Source organism: Sorex fumeus, unplaced genomic scaffold (assembly GCF_029834395.1).
Source record: "Sorex fumeus unplaced genomic scaffold, SorFum_2.1 ptg000091l, whole genome shotgun sequence".
NCBI lineage: Eukaryota > Metazoa > Chordata > Mammalia > Eulipotyphla > Soricidae > Sorex > Sorex fumeus.
Window position 1 is genome coordinate 489,593 of NW_026606148.1, and position 21,640 is coordinate 511,232.

A 21,640-nucleotide genomic window follows, 5' to 3' on the forward strand; every position below is an offset into this window, starting at 1 on the left:
ATACATACGCGTGTGTGCATCTCTATGTAATTTATGTACTATATGCTGTACTGATATAATTATACATTTCTGTGCAAAGTGATGTGTTAGACCCTTACTCATGATAGACATGCCAAAATAACTCAGAGGCCTAAATTGGAGAGCTAAAATTATAAAATTTCTGAGAGAAAATTGGAGAAAAATAAACCCCGTGGCCTGCTTCAAGGGGTGGAGTGTAGGCTTTGCATGATCAAGGCCTGGGTTTGTTAATTTGTCAGGCTCCCCCATCATCCCGTGACTCGATTTCTGGCAGCAAAGAGCACCCCCAGCTTCAACGCTTGTCCTGTCGAGGATGCCCTGGTGGCCTCCAGTGCACTCAGATTCAAGTGGCATGTCATTGTCCCCTGGTCACTGGACAGTTGGCCCTCACGCTGCCAGACTGACTATCGCTGGATGAGCCCGGGGTTCCCCGGGGATGTCCTGGAGTGGAAGACGTGCTCAGAAGCCTGATTGCATGTGGCTGAGACCAGACACACAAGGCTGTCGTGTGAGTGTGCACGTGCAGACACGGCCATAAAAGTGATAAGAGCCTTACGTGTCTGCCTCTTTGGGGGCAAACACGGATGCAGGGCTTGCACATCCGGTAGAGCTCCCAGAGGGAGCACAGAGCAGTTGGAGCCTCCCAAGTCTCTCTGTTCCTCTCATTTGGATTTGGGAATCAAACCAACGTTTTTAAGATGGAAAGATGCAAAGTGGTTTCCACCAGGAGAGGCACAGAGCTCTCAAGAGACAGTGACACAGGGAACAGAAACTTCCCCTTTGTGGGCCAGTAGCTTCAGCCGTTATTGGATCATTTACAGTCACGTGACCAGCCCTGGCCAGAAAACTTTCAGAAGAAACCTCTGGGTGAGTGTCCACGCTCGGGAAAATCCCAGGCCACGAGCCGTGGCCTTATGCTTCCCAACACCTCAATGAACCCCCACTGGACTCACAGGGATGTTGTGGGGGACGCTGAACCTCTCCCTCGTGGCTGTCCTCCTGGGGTGGCTCTGCGGTGACTCCTGGGGAAAGCAGACACCTCATTGTGGTGTTTCTACAACGTGTCATCTTGCACAGAATAGCTTTTCTGTACCTCTAGGTCCCCCTCAGAGCATTACACAGACTCATCTGGTCTATTTAGAAAATCTCCCTTTCCAGATGGGGTGACAACTTTTATCACAACTGCAGCTTCCAGAGACAGGTGCCAGGACAAGAAACTAGCAAATTGCTTCCTTGTTACCTGTTCCCATCTTCCTCTGCTGCTTCTGGTCCAAACTCCAACTTAAAATTCATTAATTTGCTTTTTTGGTCTTTTTGTTGTTGTTGTTGCTGCTATGGTTTACAGTTTTACAACCCTCCACAGCAGGGTTCTGTTCATACAACACTCCAACACCACACCCAACACCACTGTGCACACTGTGTCGACTTCCCTCCACCATGGTCTCAGTGTCCCCTCCCAGGCTCCCCCATCATCCCGTGACTCGACTCCTCCCGGCCTGGCAAATGGTAAGCTCTTGCTGTTAGACCAGTTCCTAGATTCTGTTGCTCTTGCCGTTCACTGTTTCCTTACTGTGAGGTAGGACCTTGTCTTGCTTTTTTGTGTGTATTTGTTTGCTTTTTGCTTTGGTGCCACACCTGGCACTGTCCAGGGCTTACTCATGGCTTTGTGCTTAGGGGTCATTTCTGGTGGGGCTTGGGATACCCTTTGGATGCAGGGGGTTGAATCCAGGTCAACCATGTGCAAGGCAAGGACCTCCGCTGAACTACCTTCTGACCTTCTACTGTGAGTTTCTGTGTTCTATGTATGAGGGCGGCCATTCTGTAGCCGTCTCTCTCTGGTTGCTTCACTCAAGCGTGAGAGTCTTCAGATTCGTCCACATGGTGATGGTTTGCATGAGTTCATCTTTTCATCTGTTCTTAGTATTCCACGGTGTACGGATACCATTGTTTCCTTCTCCAGAAGAAATATCCTCTGTTCTTGGACATTTGGGTTAAGGCAAATGACAAGGGAAAAGCGAAGATTCGAAGCTGGAACCAGAGACTTGGAAAATCTGTGCTGGACCAGCTGTCCTGGGCGTCTGTGGCAGCTGAACCTGTCGAGGACCCAGGCCCTGACCCTGGCTCAGACAAAGAAATGTGTTCCTAGCCCCACGGGGAGGCTCTTCTCCAGCCTGCGAGCAGGATCCCAACCGTTGGGGGTTTCCCCACAAATATCTGAGTTGCCACAGAAGAGCTCGACCCTTTGGGTGGTTTCCCTGGCTCTGGTGATCATGGGGGTCACATTCTGAGAGGACATGGCTTCAGGGGAGAGTCTCCCGAAGTTGCTTCATGGGACACAAGCTGACTGAAAGGTTACTCAGTGTGGAGTGGAGAGTTGGAGAAATGAATTGTCACAGGGTCCCGCTGGCGACCTTGGCAGAGCCTTATGGATACGGACCATGCCAGGGAAGAGGCCACATGGAGGAGACACCACGGCGGAGTCCTGAGGGGAATGAGAACAGGGCCGGCGATAGCAATTTAGAACTGGAAGGAACGGAGAGGCATTTTGAAGACAAAAGGAGCAAGGACCAGAGGAGTGACGGGGTCAAAGGCACCCAAGGCAGAGGAAGGGCTGGCATGGCGTTTCCAATCTCTGTGTCCAGAGAAGCACCTTTGTGTGGGGATACACCAGCCTGGGGAGCAGCTCATGACCAGTCTGGGCCCGTGTGACAGTCTGGAATGTTCCATTTCAGAAAGCATGTAGCTGAGAACCACAGATTTGTGAGATCTTATCAGTTTTGCTTTTTTTGCCCTGAACTCTGAAACCACCTCCCAGTTCACCTTTTTCATTTCTCTCTTTCTAGGTCACTGGAAGTGACAAGGGATTGCCTGCCACAAGAGATGCACCTCTGGCCTTGAGAGATAGTCTGGGGCTAAGCACTTGCATCTGTAAGGGTGAAACTGACGCCATGGCAGGTGGCTGAAGTGAGAAAAATCGGGTAGGCCTCAGGCTCAGTTCATGGAAGTGAAACAGATTCAGTTTCCCAGCAATAGAACAAGGTGTAACTAGCCAATCTGGACCAACCTGGGAAAGTTCCTGGGCTGGCAAGTGGGCTCAATTAATCAATTCTCGCAATGACCCAGAAGTTGCCTTTTGTCAACCTTCTCAGAATGAGAGGTCTATGTAATCATAAAATTGGTACTGATACTGGAGCGATAGCACAGCGGGTAGGGCGTTCGCCTTACACGCGGCCAACATGGCCGACCCGAGTTCGATTCCTCCGCCCCTCTCGGAGAGCCCGGCAAGCTGCCGAGAGTATTCGATATGCCAGACACAGTAACAACAAAGTCTCCAATGGAGACGTTACTGGGCCCGCTCGAGCAAATCGACGATCAACGGGAGGGCCTTTACCTTTACCTTTTACTGGAAATTATGATTTAACTGTTGCCTAACCACTGTTACTCAAGCCACTTGCCGAAACACATTTGTTTGGGATCTAAGTAAGATGCTTTTTGAAACAATAAGGCATATACTGCTTATGCAATCAAACCCTATAGAAGCTGCTTGCTGCCTGAAGTCGGGGTTGCTATCAAGAGACCACCCTGTGGGTGAGATAGTTGAGCCCAGTATACTGGAATGCAATTCCTACCGCTTTTGCATTATCGTTTTCATGTCTCTGTCCGTCTTGGCTGGTTGGGAACCCAGAGTCCCGGGCTTAACACATCAAACTCTAGTAGTTTGATCCCTGGCACCACAATATGGTGCCTGAGCATTGCCAGGGGTGACTGCTGGGCCATAGGTCTCCAGAGCACCCCCAGGTGTGGCCCCCAAACCTGACCTCTGTCCCCAAGCCAATAAATGACTCTCTTACTTTTTTGTTTTTGTTTTTGGGCCACACCTGGTGATGCTCGGGGTTACTCCTGGCTCTGTGCTCAGGAATCACTTCTGGTGGTGCTCAAGTGAATGCCTGTGCATATGGAATGCTGAGGATTGAACCCAGCAATAACTTCATTATTGCTCTGGCCCATCTTTTCCTTTTTACTGTATTTCTTCTTGTTGGATGATTCCCTGCCCCCCCGCCCGCCCCTACCCCCGCCAATGGTTTTTATTACTTGTGCTAGCAAAGAAAGCTTGAAGTGTCTTTAATGAGACTCTTGTGCTACCATCTTTGTCTTGGGGGGAGAATTCTTTCCCTATCTTTGAGAATGAGGAAAACCTGAGATACTGTTTTCACAGGTATCCCGAGGATGCCAGCCATTCTGCCACACTGTGTTTGTAAAATGTCCTTCTGATTCAGAGTTGCTTCAGACTGGGGGGCTGACCACAAGCCCCCAGGACCCTGGTCTGTGATCTGAAGGTTCTTCTCTCTCCCTCCCTACCTCCATCACTCTGCTTCTGAGCTACGACATTGTGGGGGATATTTCAGACTCCCCTCTCTCCTATCCACTCTGAGTTCAGGACCTTGGAGGAGTCATTGTGTCATCATCAGTGACCAACCAATCAGGCACAGCTTCTCCCTTGGCTGAGCCCCTAACCGGCTGGGATCCTCAGGTCACGTCAATGGAAGGAGGGAGTGAAGAAGGAGGTCTGGCCTAATTCAAGATGATAATCACAACATGGACTGTGTACATTTTTTTCCGGACAAAGCTAGGCTTCCCCTTCCCACCAAGGAAGTATTCGGTGAGTGCCACTGGGTCTCACACCTGGAACTGTTTCTCTCCCCCTCTTTCCCCTCCAAGTCCCTTGCTGCCCAGAAAAGAGGGAGAGGCCGGGTCCTGAGGCTTCCGGATGGCCTCACTGAACCCATTTGTTGCAGGATGTTCAAGTGGTAGAAAGTGACGCTGTGAATGTTGTACAACACTGGTTGAAAAAAGTGAGTATGATTTCTCCATGACTCGGCCCTGCCTTCTAGAGAGCCTGGACCCGGGAAATTCTAGTTCCCTGACAAACTGTGCTCTCCCTCCCTCCCCCTCCTCTCTCCTTCCTTTCTTCCTTCCTTTCTTCCTTCCTTTCTTTCTTCTTTCTTTCTTTCTTTCTTTCTTTCTTTCTTTCTTTCTTCTTTCTTTCTTCCCTCCCTCCCTTCCTTCCTTCCTTCCTTCCTTCCTTCCTTCCTTCCTTCCTTTCTTTTTTCTTTTCTTTTCTTTTCATTCTCTCTCTTCCTTCTTTCCTTTATCTCCTTCCTTCCTTCATCTTCTTTCTTTCTCTCCTTCCTTCCTTCCTTCCTTCCTTCCTTCCTTCCTCTTCTTTCTCTTCTTTCTATCCTTCCTTCCTTCCTTCCTTCCTTCCTTCCTTCCTTCCTTCCTTCTTTCCTTCCTTCCTTCCTTCCTTTCTCTTCTTTCTCTCCTTCCTTCCTTCCTTCCTTCCTTCCTTCCTTCCTTCCTTCCTCTTCTTTCTCTCCTTCCTTCCTTCCTTCCTTCCTTCCTTCCTTCCTTCCTTCCTTCCTTCCTTTCTCTTCACAGGATACACAAATTTTATTTTGAGATGAACTGTGTGCATTTTAAAAAGTATGCTATGTTCTGCATGTTGCATTTGCTTAGTTGGGCCTTCAGATTGTTCCCATAACCTGCTGTTGTGCTGCCATGAATGTGGATGTGCACATACCTTTTCAATGGGATGTTTTGTGTTTTGGCAGTAGATGTCAGGAAGTGGAGTCACGGGGGCATATGGAAGTTCTAGTCTTACTTCTATGGGGATCTCCATATTGTTTTCTACAGAGACCAAGCCAGACAATTTCCCTCTCAGCAGTGAAAGGGGCTTCTTTTCACACCCCCACCAACACTGGTTGTTCCCCACCCTTGATAGCTGAGAACAAAGTCCCGAGAATGTGAGGTGCCTGTCTTTGAACTCAGTGTGTTCAAAGTGCCACTGGTCCTCAGGCTGTGGACATGCAACACCGGTTTCCTGAGGCAGAGGAAGGAAAGGAAACAGGACGTGGTGGCGGGCTGGGGTGGACTATGGAGGGCACGCTGAGGGGTTACTCATGTTTCAGACTGAAGACGAGGCCTGCCATGACATCAAGGAGAAGCTCTCCATCAACCCTTCCATCCATGGCCAGGATGTGCACGTGACCCGAGACGTGGTAACTTGGGGAGATCCATGTTCTTGGCAGTCTGTGGGAGAGAGAACCGGAAGGGATCTTGGGCGAGTGGGCTGAGCTGGGGTTGCCCTGGGGTTCTGGTGGTAGGAATCATGTGGAACCCCCCTGGGTTTCCTAGGTGAAGCACCGTTTCTCAAAGGCCGATCTCTTAGCCAACTCGAGCCAGGAGGTTCTGGAGGAGAGAACAAGGATCCAGTTCATAAGATGGAGGTAAACACCCCGTTTGTCCTGAGCCACATTGAGGGCATGGGGGAGGCGCTGAAGACTCATAGCTGTGCCTCTTCAGAGACTGTCGCTGCTTTGGTGAAGGACAAATAGTGGATAATCTCACTCGTCAGTGGTAAATAAATGAAATAAGGAACAGGAGTGGAACATGACAAACCCTTGACCTTAGATCACAAAACTGGTTGCCAAATAGTGAGGGAACACACACAGGGCAAGAAGAGATGAACTAGAATCCCTGTGAGAACGTAGTGGAGAGCCCGGGGCAGTTTGGTTGTGGTGAGGGGCAGTGTCTTTGTACACCAAACTCACAAATGTTGACACATGCAACCATGTTCCCAAACAACAACAAGCACTACCGCACCACCACCACCATCACCAAAATATGAATGAAATCACACACACACACACACACACACACACACACACACACACACACACACAAGATTTTGGGATGTGGAATGTGGGGCTCGCTTCCTGTTTCTTGAATGCTTCCAAACACGACTGACTTCAGTTACTTTGACACTTGGTTTCTTCAGACGTGGCTGCCCCGAGCCTCCTGTGCATGCAGGCTGAGGAGGTGCTCGGAGCCCAAGGCAAGGGTGCCAGGCTCTCCTAATGGTGCCATGCTCTCCTAAGGGTGATGCGGCAGCCTCTGAATGGCGATGTGTATTTCTTTAGAAGTACAGTATTACCCTGCCACACTCACCACCAAAATGCTCATGTCTCTCCAGCACAGTCTGTAGGCCCCTCTCCTGAGGTCCCCTCAGTTCAGTGTTCAGAATCTCAGAATCTGTTTTCAGAGGACATTGACCCAACTGTTTTTCTTCTTTGTATCCCGCCTCAGGGAGAGGTCACCAATATATGTCTTTCTCCTTTCACTTGCTGTGCCCTGCTCCAAGTCCTTTGGTTTGTGGCAAAAGGCAAGACTTCTCTTTTCTTTCCCTTATCTCCAGGAAAGGTCTTGGACTTGGGAAATTCTGACTCATCCAACCCAGTCCTTGTCTGTGCTGGGGAGCCGCACGTGGCTTTGGGTTGGATAATAGGAGCATGGGCTTCTGACATCCCGAACCTGGGTCAGCTGGAGCATGCTCAGGTTAATGCTTTGGAGACTCGTGGAATCGGAAAATGACACTTCTCAGGTTTTCCACCCTGGACTTTCTTTTTTATAATTGAATCACCACCAACGAGAAAGTTCCAAAGCTCCCCATTTATGGCCTCTATTGTGTACAGCACCAATCCCTTCATCATGTCGACTTCCCTCCACCAATGTCACCAGTCTCCCTCAGGCCCCGCAGTCTGCCTTTATGGCAGGCACTTTCCCCCTTCACCTTTTTCATCCCGTTCCCTTCCCTGTCCTGTCCCTCCCACCCCCACTTAGTGGCAAGCTGCATGATGAAGAACTGTATTGAATTCCATTTCTACTGCCTTTGGGCATTTGCTATTCTACTGTGTTTCTTTATATTCTGCAAATGAGGCATCATTATATGTCTGTCCCTGTCTTTATGACTCATTTCACTTAGCGTGATACTCTCCAGGTCCATTCAGGTAGTAGCAAATTGCATGACTTCATCCTTTCTTATGACCTAGTAGTATTCCACTGCATTTTTTTTCAGGCCCTCCCGTTGATCATCGATTTGCTCGAGCGGGCCCAGAAACGTCTCCATTGGAGACTTTGTTGTTACTGTGTCTGGCATATCCAATACTCTCGGTAGCTTGCCGGGCTCTCCGAGAGGGGCGGAGGAATCGAACTCAGGTTCGCCATGTTGGCTGTGTGCAAGGCAGACGCCCTACCCGCTGTGCTATCGCTCCAGCCCCCATAGTTTCTTTATCCTGTCATCTGCTCTTGGGCACATGAGTAGTTTCCAGATTTTGGCTATTGTGAATAGTGCTGCAATAAACACAGGGCTGCATATGCCTTTTCTGTACTGTGCTTTTGGGTCTTTGGGGTATATTCCACAGATTGGAATTGTTGGGTTATATGGAAGCTGAATTCCTAGATTTTGGGGGAATGTCCATATTAGACAATATCAGCCGACATTCCCACTAGCAGTAAATGAGGGTCCCTTTTTCCCATGTCCATGTCAACACTGGTGGTTTTACTTTTTGATGTCAGTCTCTGTGGTGTGAGATGTTTTGATTTGCATCTTCCTGATGATAATTGCTGTTAAGCATCTTTCACATGCCTTTTGGTCATTTGTGTTTTTTCTCTGAGGAAGTTTCTGCTCCTCTCTTCTCCCCATATTTGATGGGGTTGGATTTTTTTCTTATAAAGTTCACCCTTTATCAGGTGAGTGATGGATAAGTAGTTTCTCCCAGCCTGTGGGGGTATCTTTGTATTCTGGTCATCATTTCCTTTGAGGTGCAGAAACTTCATAATTTAATGCAGTACCATTTATTTATCTTTGCTCCTACATCTTGGCCAATGGCATTGCATCCCTAAAGATGTCCTTAGCTTCGATATCAAGAGAATGCTATGTTTTTCTCGAGGTAACTTGTGGATTCAGGCCTGATATAGAATTCTTTAATCCATTTTGATTTGACATTTGTGCATGGGATCTGAGCTCTTTTCTTGCTTGTGGGTGACCAGTTTTCCTAACACCACTTGTCGGAGAAGCTTTCTTGCTCCACTTCCTATGTTATGCTCCTTTATTGAAGATTAACTGACCATATACCTGAGACTTGGCCCCTGGATTTTCAATTCTATCCCACTGGTCTGAGAGTCTGTCTTTATTCTTGTACCATGTTGATTAAGCCTTCCTGGATTTTCTATGGCTATCTCTGAGCTGATAAACTCAGCCTGGCTCTCTGTCCCCACCCCATGCCCAGTACCCGAACCTTCTATAACCTTCACTTGGCACACACCACTTGTTCCCTGCACCAGGAACCCTGTCTGTGCATTGCCAGGTGCACACACTCTAGCACCTACTGCTTGCTTGGTCTCTAGGAGAGAAGTGGGAAGCAGAGGCACTAGGAAGGGGGTGTCAGGGGTGAGTGGGCTCTGGTTGTGGTCAAGTTCAGGTGTCCTACATGGGGACCCAGGTGTTGCTAAGGTTTCCAGCAGGACGTTGGCTTGGTTATGTTGGAGTCAGATGAGGACCGTTTAACACCCGGCAACTGATGCATCTCATCTCTGAGGTGCCTCATCTCTGAGGCATCTCATCACCTGAGCCTGCGCCTCCTCTTCCTCCCAACCCCTCCTCCCTCCTCTTCAGAGACTCAGGGTGCATGTTCTTATTTGGGGATATTCCTGGAGATGGAGGGTTTATTGAATGGGCCATGGAGTTGGGGAGTACAGATCCACTGAGGGAAAAACAAAATCATTATGGTGCCTACAGAAAACCTCCCAGCAGCCAAGAGAGGCTGGCAAACTGCCTCACTGAGGCAGAACGTTCTTTTCTCTTTGAGTCACACCCGGTGATGCACAGGGGTTACTCCTGGCTCATGTACTCAGGAATTACTCCTGGTGGTGCTCGGGGGACCATGTGGGATGCTGGGAATCAAGCCCGGGTCAGCTGCAAGGCAAACGCCCCACCTGCTGTGCTATCACTCCAGCCCCCAAGGCAGAATGCTCTAATACAATCTCCAAAGCATCTTTAGGACTATCTGGCCGAATGAACCGAGCTCTTCCAAAACCACTGAGCTGCTGTGCAATTGGAGGGAAGGTTGATCCTCTGCATCCTCCATCCACCCAGATGTTTGCAGGCTAAGGGACATTTATTTAGTGTAAATAAAAACAGCAAACTTTTGTGTTCCTGATGCTAGAAGGGTGAAGGCCCTCCTCAGACATGCGGGGTGAGGTCTGTTCTGAGATTGCAGCCCTGGAGGCTGGTGGAGGGACTTAGGAAGAAGGGATGGGGCACAAGCGTTGGAGGAGATGACTTGCAAGCCAGAGGCCCTGGGTCGGATCCCAGTACCTCGCGGTTCTCCCCACGTATCTGAGTGGGGAGAATGGAAATAAGGAGTCCCAGTAACCCCGGTGTCTGCTGTCTTGTAGCCACACCCGCGTCTTCCAAGTGCCCAGCGAGGCGAGAGAGGAGGTCATTCGCGAGCGGATCCAGCAGGTGAGACGCAGGTAAGCAAGTGGATGGTTCGCATTCCTGCTGAAGACTGGGCAGCTGGCGGGAGCTGGGGGGTGTGGGGCTTCCGCTCCACCCTCAGCCCTACCCCATGCCCCTCTTCTGCGCCCCCCATCACCCCCTCTCCTGTCCCCACAGCCTCTGCCAACTTTCAGACGAATCCTCCGAAAGCTTCGATTGCTGCTCTTGCCCGGATTGTTACCCCGGGTGCTGAGAGCGGAAGGGTGAGGAGCAGGAGGACCGGGCAGCGGCGCGAGCACCCAGCAAGGGGGCCTGTCCCCTGGGGAGGGCTGTGGCCGGCGGTGCAGTTGCTGCCCTCCTGGCGGCCTGCTGGACACTTCCCGAAGGCAGGGCCGAGTCTGTGCTGTGTGTCACACACAGCTGGCTGTCAGTGTGTGCGTGGCCAGGCCTGGGCACATAGTGTCTATGGCCAGTGCCTCGGCGCACAGGGCACTGGAGTCAGCGTAGGGGGTGACCTGCCCCTGGCCTGCTGCTGGGTCGCCGTCTGCAAGGCTCAGGCAAGGGCACCAGCGTGTCACTCAGGAACTGCGATGCCAGGTGCAAAGAGCAAGGAGTCTTGTTGCACCCTGGAGCCTACTGGGTGGGCAGGTGGCCCAGAGGGGGTCAGTGTTCAGAGAGCACTTACTGGGCACAGTTTTATCTTGGGCCCAGGGTGTTTGCTGAGGAGGGCCCAGGGGTGCCCAGAAACCTGGGTGCAGACAGATGCTCCCTTGAAGCAGGTCACTCACTGCAGTGTCCCCTCACTAAGGATATTGCCTGGGGCCAAGAAGCCACCACGCTGGACTTTACCAAACTGTGTCACAGCCCAGGGTTGCTGCCAGGAAAGGGCTGGCAGGGCTTGGGAGGTGGAGAAGCAGAGCCCACCTTAATCTCTGCTGATCCTCCTCCCCTGCTGGAGCTGGGGTCCTGTCCCAAGCCTCACCCTGGGATGCTCTGTCTGGGAGCCGGAGTCTGCCTCCTGCCAGCCCGCGGGCATTTCTCTGCTTTCCAGGGTAGCGGCTTTCAGGGTCAAGGATCAACCTGAGTCAGAGCGAAATCCATCTCCCCTTGGCCTGAGGAGTGATCCCAGCCAGGCCAAGAGAACCACCAGATCGCCCTCACTCTGGCGTCCGGCTCTGGGGTCTGCTGTTGAACTGCTAATAAAGAGATGTCGCTATTTAACCACCATCTGGCCTTGGGTGAGAGCTCTCTCATTCATCCATTCACTCTCCCACCCGCCATTCATTTCCTCATTAATTCACTCATTCATTCACTCACTCACTCATTCACTCAATCATTGATTTATTTATTCCATCCATCCTTACAATTCAATCACTCATTCGCCTACCCATCCATTCATCAATTGACTTACCCATCCCGCTCCTCATTCATTCATTCATTCATTTATGCATTCACCCACGTCTCCAATGGAGACGTTACTAGGCCCGCTCGAGCAAATCGATGATCAACCGGAGGGCCTTTATCTTATCTTTTATCTATCAAAGTAATTATCAAATGGATATGGGTAAATAATTATTCCTATTCCCTGGGCTGTCTTTGTTTCTTGGTTACTGTTTCTTTTTTATTTATTTATTTATTAATTTTTTTACAGTTGTAGATTTACAATTTTTTTTGTGCTTGGGTTTCAATTATACAATGATCAGATACCCATCCCTCCACCAGTGCCCGTTTTTCACCACCATGGATAATATCCCTCCCACCCCCATCCCCCCATCCCCCCCTGCCTCTGTGGCAGGGCAATCCCCTGTGTTCTCTCTCTTACTGTTTCTTTTGAGGTGCAGAAGCATCTTAGTTTAATGTAGTCCCATTTGTTTATTTTGTTTCCACTTGCATGGTCAGTGCTGTTTCATCCTTAAAGATGCCTTTAGCTTCAATGTCATGGAGGGTTCTGCCTACATTTTCCTCTAGGTACCTTGTGGATGCAGGTCTGATATTGAGGTCTTTAATCCAGTGTGATCTGACATTTGTGCCTGGCACTAGAGGTCTGAGTTCTTTTTTCTTTTTTCTTTTTTTTTTGCATATAGCTGCCCAGTTTTCCCAGCACCACTTGTTAAAGAGGCTTTTCTTGCCCCACTTCTCAAATTTCTTGCTCCCTTATCAAAGATATAAGTGATCATATATTTGAGAGTCGGTCAGAATATTCAACCCTCTCCCATTTGTATGTGGGTCTGTCTTTATTCCAATACCATGCTGTTTTAATTATTACCACTTTGTAGTACAGTTTGAAGTTGGGGAAAGTGATGCCTCCTATCTTCTTTTTCCCAAGGATTCCTTAAGCTATTTATTCAGCCACTGATTAGCTGATTGAATTGTGCATGAACTCCACTTTACTTTTTTCCATTTTTTAAAATAATTTTATTTATTGAATCACGGTGAGAACAGTTACAAAGCTTTTGGGTCTAAGTCTCGGTCATACAATAAAACACCTGTACCTTCACCAGTGCCCTTTCTCCACCCCCAACAACCCCAGTACACCCCCATCCCACACCCTCCCCCTACCTGTGGGGCAGATGATTTCCACATTACTCTCTCTCTACCTCGATCACATTCAATATTTTTTAAAAAAATTTTTTATAAGTGAAACACCATGAGGTACAGTTGTAGACTTACAATTTTTTGTGCTTTGGGTTTCAATTATACAATGATCAAACACCCATCCCTCCACCAGTGCCCATTTTCCATCACAACGGGTCCCAGTGTCCCTCCCACCCCTCATTCCCCCCCCCCCCCCCCCCCGCCTCTGTGGCAGGGCATTCCCTTTTGTTCTCTCTCTCCTTTTGGGTGTTGTGGTTTGCAAAAGAGGCATTGAGTGGCAGTCGTGTTTGGTCTATAGTCTACTTTCAGCATGCTTCTCCTATCCTGGGAGGATCCTCCCAACACCCTTTATTTGGTGCTCCCTTCTCTATCTGAGCTCCCTTTTCCCCTAGAATGTGTGTCTGGCCTCCAAGCCATGGAGCAAAATTCCTGGTACTAATCTCGTCCACTCTTGAGTGTTAGTCTCCTATTTTGTTACTTTATGTTCCGCAGATGAATGCAATCTTTCTATGTCTATACCTCTCTTTCTGACTCATTTCGCTTAACATGATACTTTCCCTGTAGTACCACTTGTATGTAAATTTCATGACTTCATCTTTTCTAACAGCTACACAGTACTCCATTGATGTACCAAAGTTTCTTTAACCAGTCATCTGTTCTCAGGCACTCAGGTTTTTTTTCCCAGATTCTGGCTATTGTAAAGAGTGCTGCAATGAACAAACAAGTGCAGATGTCACTTCGACTACACTTTTTTGCCTCTCTGGGATATATTCCCAGGAGTGGTATTGCTAGGTCAAATGGGAGCTCAATTTCTAATTTTTTGAAAATTGTCCATACCGTTTTCCAAAAGGGTTGAACCAGTAGGCATTCCCACTAGCAGTGAAGGAGGGTCCCTTTCTCGCCACATCCGCGCCAGCACCGGTTGCTTTTGTTCTTTGTGGTGTGAAATGATATCTCATTGTTGTTTTGATCTGCATCTCCCTGATGATTAATGATGTACAGCATTTTCTCATGTGCCTTTTAGCCATTCGGATTTCTTCTTTGAGAAAGTTTCTGTTCATTTCATCACCTCATGTTTTGATGGGGTTGGATGTTTTCTTCTTGTGGAGTTCAACCAATACCTTGTATATCCTTGATATCAACCCCTTGTCAGATGTGTATTCGGCGAATATCCTTTCCCATTCTGTAGATGTCTTTGTATTTTGGTCACTGTTTCTTTTGAGGTGCAGAAGCTTCTTAGTTTAAGATAGTCCCCTTTATCTGAAAATATGGAACGCTTCACGAATTTGCATGTCATCCTTGAGCAGGGATCATGCTAATCTTCCTTGTATCGTTCCAATTTAATATATGTTCTGCTGAAGTGAGCACATTCAATATTTTGACACCAGACCCACCATTATTATATGTGATTTTACCCCAACACTCAGATCTGCTGAAAAGGCAACAGTAGACAATTTGTTTTTTATTGCTGGTTATGAATAACATATGATGTCGCGTGGATGCAGTAATGGCCGCGCGATTTCGAAATTCCAAAATTTTAATACTTAAATCTGGAGGGATTTCTGCCAAAACCTGCTGGGTTCCGAGATTGGCTCCTGAGTCTCTGGGATCATGGCCATTAAGCAGCTTGATCAGGAGCCAGAGAGGCCGTTTGTGGGCGATGACTTGGGGTCTCGTTTGGGTGGGGAGGACAGGACCGGCTCCACCCCCATCCTGTGAGGCCCAAAATGTCTCATCACTGCGGGCCCAAACCTGGCTGTCCAGTGGCCTCTGGAGAATGATGGCTACTGAGTCGCCAGGGGGAAGCAGGCGGAGGGACAACACCCTTTCCCCCCTGGGGTGGCCCGGCAAGAGTAACCTAATGCGGGGTCCGGACTCATTTCTGCCAAAAGCCACTGGGTTTTTTTTTTTACTTTTAAAAAAATTTTTATTGAATCACTATGAGATAGTTACAAACTTTCATGTTTGGATTACAATCACACAATGATCAAACATCCATCCCTCCACCAGTGCACATTCCCCACCCCAATATCCCTGGTATGTCCCCCTTTCCCACCCTCCCCCTGTCTCCATGGCAGACATGATTCCCCATAATCTCTCTCTACTTTGGGCATTATGGTTTGCAATACAGACCCTGAGAGGTTATCATGTTTGTTCCTTATCTACGTTCTGCACGTATCTTCCATCCCGACTGATTCCTTCAGCCCTCTTTTTCTTAGTAATCCCTTCTCTATTCCAGCTGTCTTCTCACCTTTGCTCATGAAGCGAAGCCACTGGGTTTTGAAATTTGTTTCTGAGTCTCTGGGATCATGGCCGTTAAGCAGCTTGATCAGGAGCCAGAGAGGCCGTTTGTGGGCGATGACTTGGAGTGTCATTGGGGTGGGGAGGACAGGACCAGCTCCACCCCCATCCCATGAGGGCCTGCGTGTCTCGTCACTGCGGGCCCAAACCTGACTGTCCAGTGGCCTCTGGAGGATGGTGGCCACCAGGCCGCCAGGGGGAAGAGGTCAAGGCACGAAACCTATTCCCACCTGGGTTCACCCAGCACCGGTAACTTACTGCAGGGACTGGATGCATTTCTGCCAAAAGCCGCTGGGTTTCGAGATTTGTTTCTGAGTCTCTTGGATCATGGCCATTAAGCAGTTCAATCAGGAACCAGAGAGGCCATGCCTCCAATTATATGGCTGAGCCGGAGGTGGTTTGTAGGTGTGTTTCCCACATACCTAATTTTTTGACAGTTTACTTTCTTGGCAAACTTTGCCCAAAGTTTTTGGGTTCTGGTCAAAGGCACAAAAGCAATTTTGGGCTACCTGGAAGTCTGAAGGCACCATGAGGCTGGTGATGCACTCGCCTCACAGGTACAGATTGACCTGCTGGCGGCACCTTACCCCCTGCTTTCGCTATTTGTATATTTAAATTTCAGGAATGTTTGATCTATTTCTTTGAAAAATATCATGGGTATCCTTATAGGGACTGCATTGAATCTACAATGCTTTGGGAATATTACTATTTTGAAAATGTTAATTCTCCCAATCCATGAGCAGGAGAATGTCTCCATTTCCTTGTGTTCTCTTTTATTTCTTGAAGTAGCGTTTTGTAGTTTTTTTTTTGTACAGGTCATATATCACCTTAGTTAAGCTATTTGTGAGATACTTGATTTTCTGAGGTACATTTGTGATTTTTTTTAAAAATACACTTTATTCTCTTTCACTGCATACAGGAAAGCCATGGACTTTTGGGCATTGATTTTGGAATCTGCCACTCTTCTACACAAATCTACTGTTTCTAGGAGCAATTTGGTAGCGACTTCAACTCTTAGTATCATGTCATCTGCATACAGTGAGAGTTTGATTTCTTCCTTTCCTACCTGCATGCCCTTGATATTTTTTTCTTGCTTAAGTGACATGACAAATACTTCCAGTATTCTACTGAATAGAAATGGCAAGAGTGGGCCAACTTGTTTTGTCCCTAATCTTAGGGGAAGGCTTACAGTTTTCCCCCATTGAGAATGATGTTTGCTGTGGGCTTGTGGTAGATGGCTTTGACTATATTGAGGATAGTTCCTTCAATTCCTATTTTGTGGAGTTTTTTTTTAAATTATGAATGGGTGCTGGATCTTGTCAAGTGCTTTTTCTGCATCTATTGATATGATCATGTGGTTTTATTTTTCCTTTTATTGATATGGTGTATTATGTTGATTGACATGCGAATGTCAAACCATCCTTGCTGTCCTGGGATGAATCCTACTTGGTCATGATGTATGATCTTTTTGATGAGTCGTTGCATTCTGTTGACTAGGATTTTGTTGAGGATCTTTGCATCTGTGTTCCTCAGGGATATCTAATTGTTTTTTTGTGGTGTTTCTGCTTTTGGTATCAGGGTGATATTTGTTTCATAGAAACTGGGAGCGTTTGTTTCTTCAGCTTCCTGGAAAAGCCTGAAAGGATTGGCAGTTGGTCCTTTTTAAAGGTTTGCAAGAATTTAATAGTGAATCCATCTGGGCTGGGCTTTTACTTTGGGGAAGACTTTTGATTACCATTTCAATTTCCTTGATAGTGATAGGTCTACTCAGGTATTCCAGATCTTCTTGGTTCAGCCTTGGGAGGTTATAGGAGACCAGGAATTTATCCATTTCTTCTAGGTTCTTGCTTTAATGGCATGACATATGGATTCTCAAGGTAATCTCTGATGATCTTTTGAATGTCTGTGGTTTCTGTTGTTCCTTTCATTTCTGATTTGATTTATTAGGGTTCTCTCTCTCTGTCTTACTAGCAGTTTATCGATATTGTTTACTTTTTCAGAGAACCAGCTCTTGGTCTCATTGATCTTTTGGATTGTTTTTTTGGGCTTCCAGCTCATTAATTTCTGCTCTAAGTTTTATTATTTCCTTCCTCCTGTCTGGTTTGGGCTTTTTTTGTTGGTCATTTTCTAAGATTTTAAGCTGTGAAGTCATTTATGTGGGCCCATTCTTCTGTCCTGATAAATGTTTGCAGAGCCATAAACCTTCCTATTATAACACTGTTTTTGCTGTGTCCCACAACTTCTGGTAGCTCGTGTGCTCATTCTCATTTGTTTCCGGGAATCTTTTGATTTTTCTCTTTGAATTCCTCTCTAACCCCACTGGTTGTCCAGTGGATTCAGTGGTGAGGTGTTTAATTTCCATATGATTGATTTGATTCTCCGTTTCTGTGTGTAATTAACTTCTATTTTCAGTGCATCATGGTTTGAAAAGATAGTTGATAAAATTTCCATCTTCTTGATTTTATGGAGGTATGTTTTGTGGCCCAGCATATGAAGCCAGAATTTTCATCTAAACCAATAACCAATATTCCAAGTGACGATGAAATGCTAGAGACAATTCTGTGAAAATAGACAAAGATTCACTCATATCATCATTAATTGTTTCCTGTTTCCTTCCAAAAAGATTTTTTTTGGGGGGGGTCACACCTGGCGATGCACAGGGCTTACTCCTGGCTCCGCAGTCAGGAATTACTCCTGGTGGTGCTCAAGGGACCATATGGGATGTCAGGGATTGAACCGAGCTTGGCTATGTGCAAAGCAAACGCCCTTCCCACTGTGCTATTGCTCCAGCCCCCCCCCAAGTTTTTTATTATAGGGTCCGGTACTCTGATTATAGTAGTGTTAATGTTGATGGTTTTGATGTGCAGTTACTGCAGGTTGGAGAGAGAGAGTAAGTGGTGAAGGCTCTTGCTTTACACGCGGACAATCAGAGTTCAATCCCTGGCACTGCATATGGTTCCCTGAGCACAGAGCCGGGAGTATCCCATGAGTCCAGCCAGGCATGGTCTCCCCAGTTCACAGTCACAGTACCTTCATTACCACTAAATCCCCCCAGACCTGCCATCCTATGCTTGACCATTTATTTTCTTTTCTTTTTTTTTTTTTTTAAATTTTTATTAGTGAGACACCATGAGGTACAGTTGTAGACTTACAAATTTTTGTGCTTGGGTTTCAATTATACAATGATCAAATACCCATCCCTCCACCGGTGCCCATTTCCCACCACCACGGATCCCAGTATCCCTCCCACCCCCCATCCCCCCATCCCACCCTACCTCTGTGGCAGGGCATTCCCTCTTGTTCTCTCTCTCTTATTGGGTGTTGTGGTTTGCAAAAGAGGCAATGGGTGGCAATCATGTTTCTAATGTCTTCCTCTTCCTTCCTCCTTCACTCTTGAAGTACAATTCTGAAGGCAGCATTTTAGCTTTTGTTTTCCCTTTCAACATTTTAAATACTACTCTCCTCTCTTCCTCCTTGCTCTCTCCGTAAGATCCTGCTTGGCAGTTAAATATTCCCTTCTTTGCCTTTCTTTAGTTTGAGGACAGCACGCCTGGTGCCGACCCTGGGGCACCTACCCAGCTTGCCGTGCTGGTCACCTGGATCTGTTGGGGGTTCTGGCACTCATCCTGGAGAATTCGAATGATGGTCACTCTTCAAACCTCGTCTCTTGAAGTTTTCTCCTTTTGACATTCCCTCTTCCATGATGTGATGCCTTTTGTGATCACTCCAGTGCTCTCCGGTGTTCTTTTTCTATTTTTATTCTTATCTTGTGTTTATATGGAGTTTGGGAAAATCATGTTCATATTTCTTCCAGTTCCTGGGTTCTGGTTGTGTCTTGTCTCCAGGTGAACCTTCTAGAGACGTTCTTCATCCCTCTGACACACCTCTTGTCTCTGGCACTTGTCTCTGGCGTTTCCTCTGCATTTTTCTTAGGCCCCCATATTCTGCTCTCATCACCCCTCTGTCCTTGCATGTGATCCATCCCCTGTGTGGCCTCTGTCCTAATGCCCTCAGTGGTCTTCGTCTGACCACTCTGCGTGGTCACCTGCTGCGTCCCAGTCTGGTCCTGATGCTTGCTCTGTCCCTTCAGACCCTTTAATTTGGAGGGAGGGAGGGGAAGGGGGTCACACTTAGCAGTGTTTGGGGGATTGTCCTAGCTCACTGGTCAGAGGTCACTCCCAGTGATGTTTGAGGCACCATGGGGTGGACCATGGGGCTACAGCAACAGGTACAGATCACAGGGATCTCACTGGTGTGCCCGTGGTCATGGCTGGAGGTAGAAGGAAAGCCGGGGTGACAGGGAGTTCATGCGCGAGAGTCTGAGAGAGGCCCCGTGCCAAGATTCCAGACTAGGGAAGTGTGTCCACTTGATAGAGAACAACAGAGGGACAAGGCCAGGCAATTGTACCCTGGAGGCTGGCAGAGAGAGAGAGAGAGAGAGAGAGAGAGAGAGAGAGAGAGAGAGAGAGAGAGAGAGAGAGAGAGCGCTTAGGAAGTTGTGCATTGGATTGGGCCTCAAGGGAGGCATAGACGAGCTGATTCAGGGCCCTGGACACGCTGACCCCAGGACCAGCTAGGGCAACTGGACAGCCAAGCGGGAGGAGGAGAGGGCGAAGGCAGGCCGCGGGAAGGACGGGGCCGTGCCTAGGAGGGACGGACGCAGCTGGAGGGCAGGAGCAGGGTCAGGCAGCCGCAGCTGAGGGCAAGGGCAGGGCCAGGCAGGTTCGGGACCTCGGTGCAGTGCCCTCAGCGCGGGGCTCAGCCGGCGCCTGGCACGGACACCGGACTCTGCAGTTCCCCGAGCAGACAGCAGATGGCGCCATTCCCACGCAAAACGAGTTCCCGCAGGCGAGCGCGAGTCCCCGTGGAGTCCGCGGGGCGCGGTCTCAGCGCCGCGTGGGCCGCCGTTGCACGGGTGGACAGTGGACAGCCACATGCACAGCCTAGGTCGGGGCCAGCCATGCAGAGGGACTTCCACGGGCCTTTCCAGCTGCAGCCCGCCTGGGCTGGGGTGCCCCGGGTGCCGTCCCAGGTCGGAGCGCAGCGTGTGCGCGGAAGCTTCTGGAGGGTTCTGGCAACACAGCAGAGGGGATGCGCCCCAGCGGGACCTCGCAGGAAGCCCTGTCTGGGAAGCGGGGTACGGCGGGGAGGACGGCCGGCCGGGGGCTGGGCCCGGGGGAGCCTGCCAGGTGTGCCCTCCGGGCATGCCAGTGGTCCTCCAGGTGTGCGTGCGAGGTGCTCCCACTGGGCGCTCCCACTGGGCGCTCCCACTAGGTGCCCGTGAGATGTGCGCTTCAGGTGTTCTCGCCAGGTGCGCTCTCCAGGGCGCGCCTGCTGGGCGCACCGATGTGCCCTCCAGGTGTGCCGCCAGGTGTGTTGAGGACGAGGCCGCAGGACCCGCCGGAGACCGACCTGGCCGGCAGGGGGCGCGCTCGCCCACAACGTGCCGAAGTCGGGGGTCCCAGGGGCCGCATCAGCCCTGGAGCCGCGGCGCTCCCCGGCCTGGGGTGGGAATGAGATCATTAAGGGGCTCAAATGGAGTTTTGCTCCGTGCATGATCGACCCCGGGAGGGGCGTTGGGGACAAATCGGCCTCCCGCACCTGTGTCGCGGGGCCCGAGCCGCGGCAAATTAAGAGAAAATCACCGCAAATCGGGGCCCAGCCGGCCGTGACGGGCCATTTGTGCAGCTTAACGGGGCGACAGAGCTCGGAGCGGCCCAGAGCGGGCCGCGGGCCGGGCCGTGCGCCCAGGGGAGCGCCGCGCGCCTGCGGGAGACGGGTGCGGGCCCGGGAGCGGGCGCCCCGCGGGCGAGGGGCGGTCGGACCAGGGCTCGGTCCACGCTCGGGCACGCGCCCCGGCTTTGGGCCGGACGCTCCGCCCCCGGCTGCGTCCGCGTCTTCTGGCTGGGGCGGGAGGGGGGCGGTTGCGGACGCCCCGGGGGTGAGCGCGGCGACGGGCACCGGCTTGGTGCGCCTGGTGCACCCACAAGACGCTTGGTGCACCCACAAGGCTGATGGGGCCCGCACCCTGCAGGAAGAGCCGGACAGCGCGGGCCACCTGGGGGCTGCGGGGTGGGGGCTGCGGGGAGGGACTGCAGGGCAGGGGGTGGGGGGTGCGGGTTTGCTCCTTGCTCCTCCTCCTCCCTCTGTCCCCTCCTGCCCTCTCTTACCCCCTCCTACCCCCCTCAGTCCCTTTGGTTGGTGCCGAAGGCGGGACCCCAGCAGTGGCTGGTGGGTCAGCGCTGGTGCTGTCTGCGGGGCGCCAGCCGGGACTCAGCACACGGCGGTCACTTCTGCGGAGACCGTTCCTGGCTCAGGGCCCCAGGGAGGTGCCGGTCCCCGGTCCCCGCGCGCGCACCCGAGCCCAGGGTGCGCCTAGCCAGCAGG

At 49.9% G+C, this 21,640-nt stretch overlaps 1 protein-coding gene and 1 non-coding gene across 2 annotated transcripts; one reads left to right on the top strand and one right to left on the bottom strand.

Annotated features, from left to right (window-relative positions):
- The first annotated feature begins 4,600 nt into the window (after positions 1–4,600).
- SPATA19 (spermatogenesis associated 19) lies at positions 4,601–10,610 on the top strand. The gene is made up of 6 exons (XM_056131470.1): positions 4,601–4,678; positions 4,815–4,871; positions 5,988–6,077; positions 6,214–6,305; positions 10,315–10,392; positions 10,535–10,610. The coding sequence occupies exons 1-6, from the start codon at positions 4,601–4,603 to the stop codon at positions 10,608–10,610; spliced, it is 471 nt and encodes a 156-aa protein (XP_055987445.1).
- Positions 10,611–14,214: 3,604 nt separating this feature from the next.
- LOC130039606 (U6 spliceosomal RNA) lies at positions 14,215–14,320 on the bottom strand. The gene has a single exon (XR_008794930.1). It is a non-coding gene; the product is annotated as a U6 spliceosomal RNA (small nuclear RNA).
- Between the last annotated feature and the right edge of the window lie 7,320 nt (positions 14,321–21,640).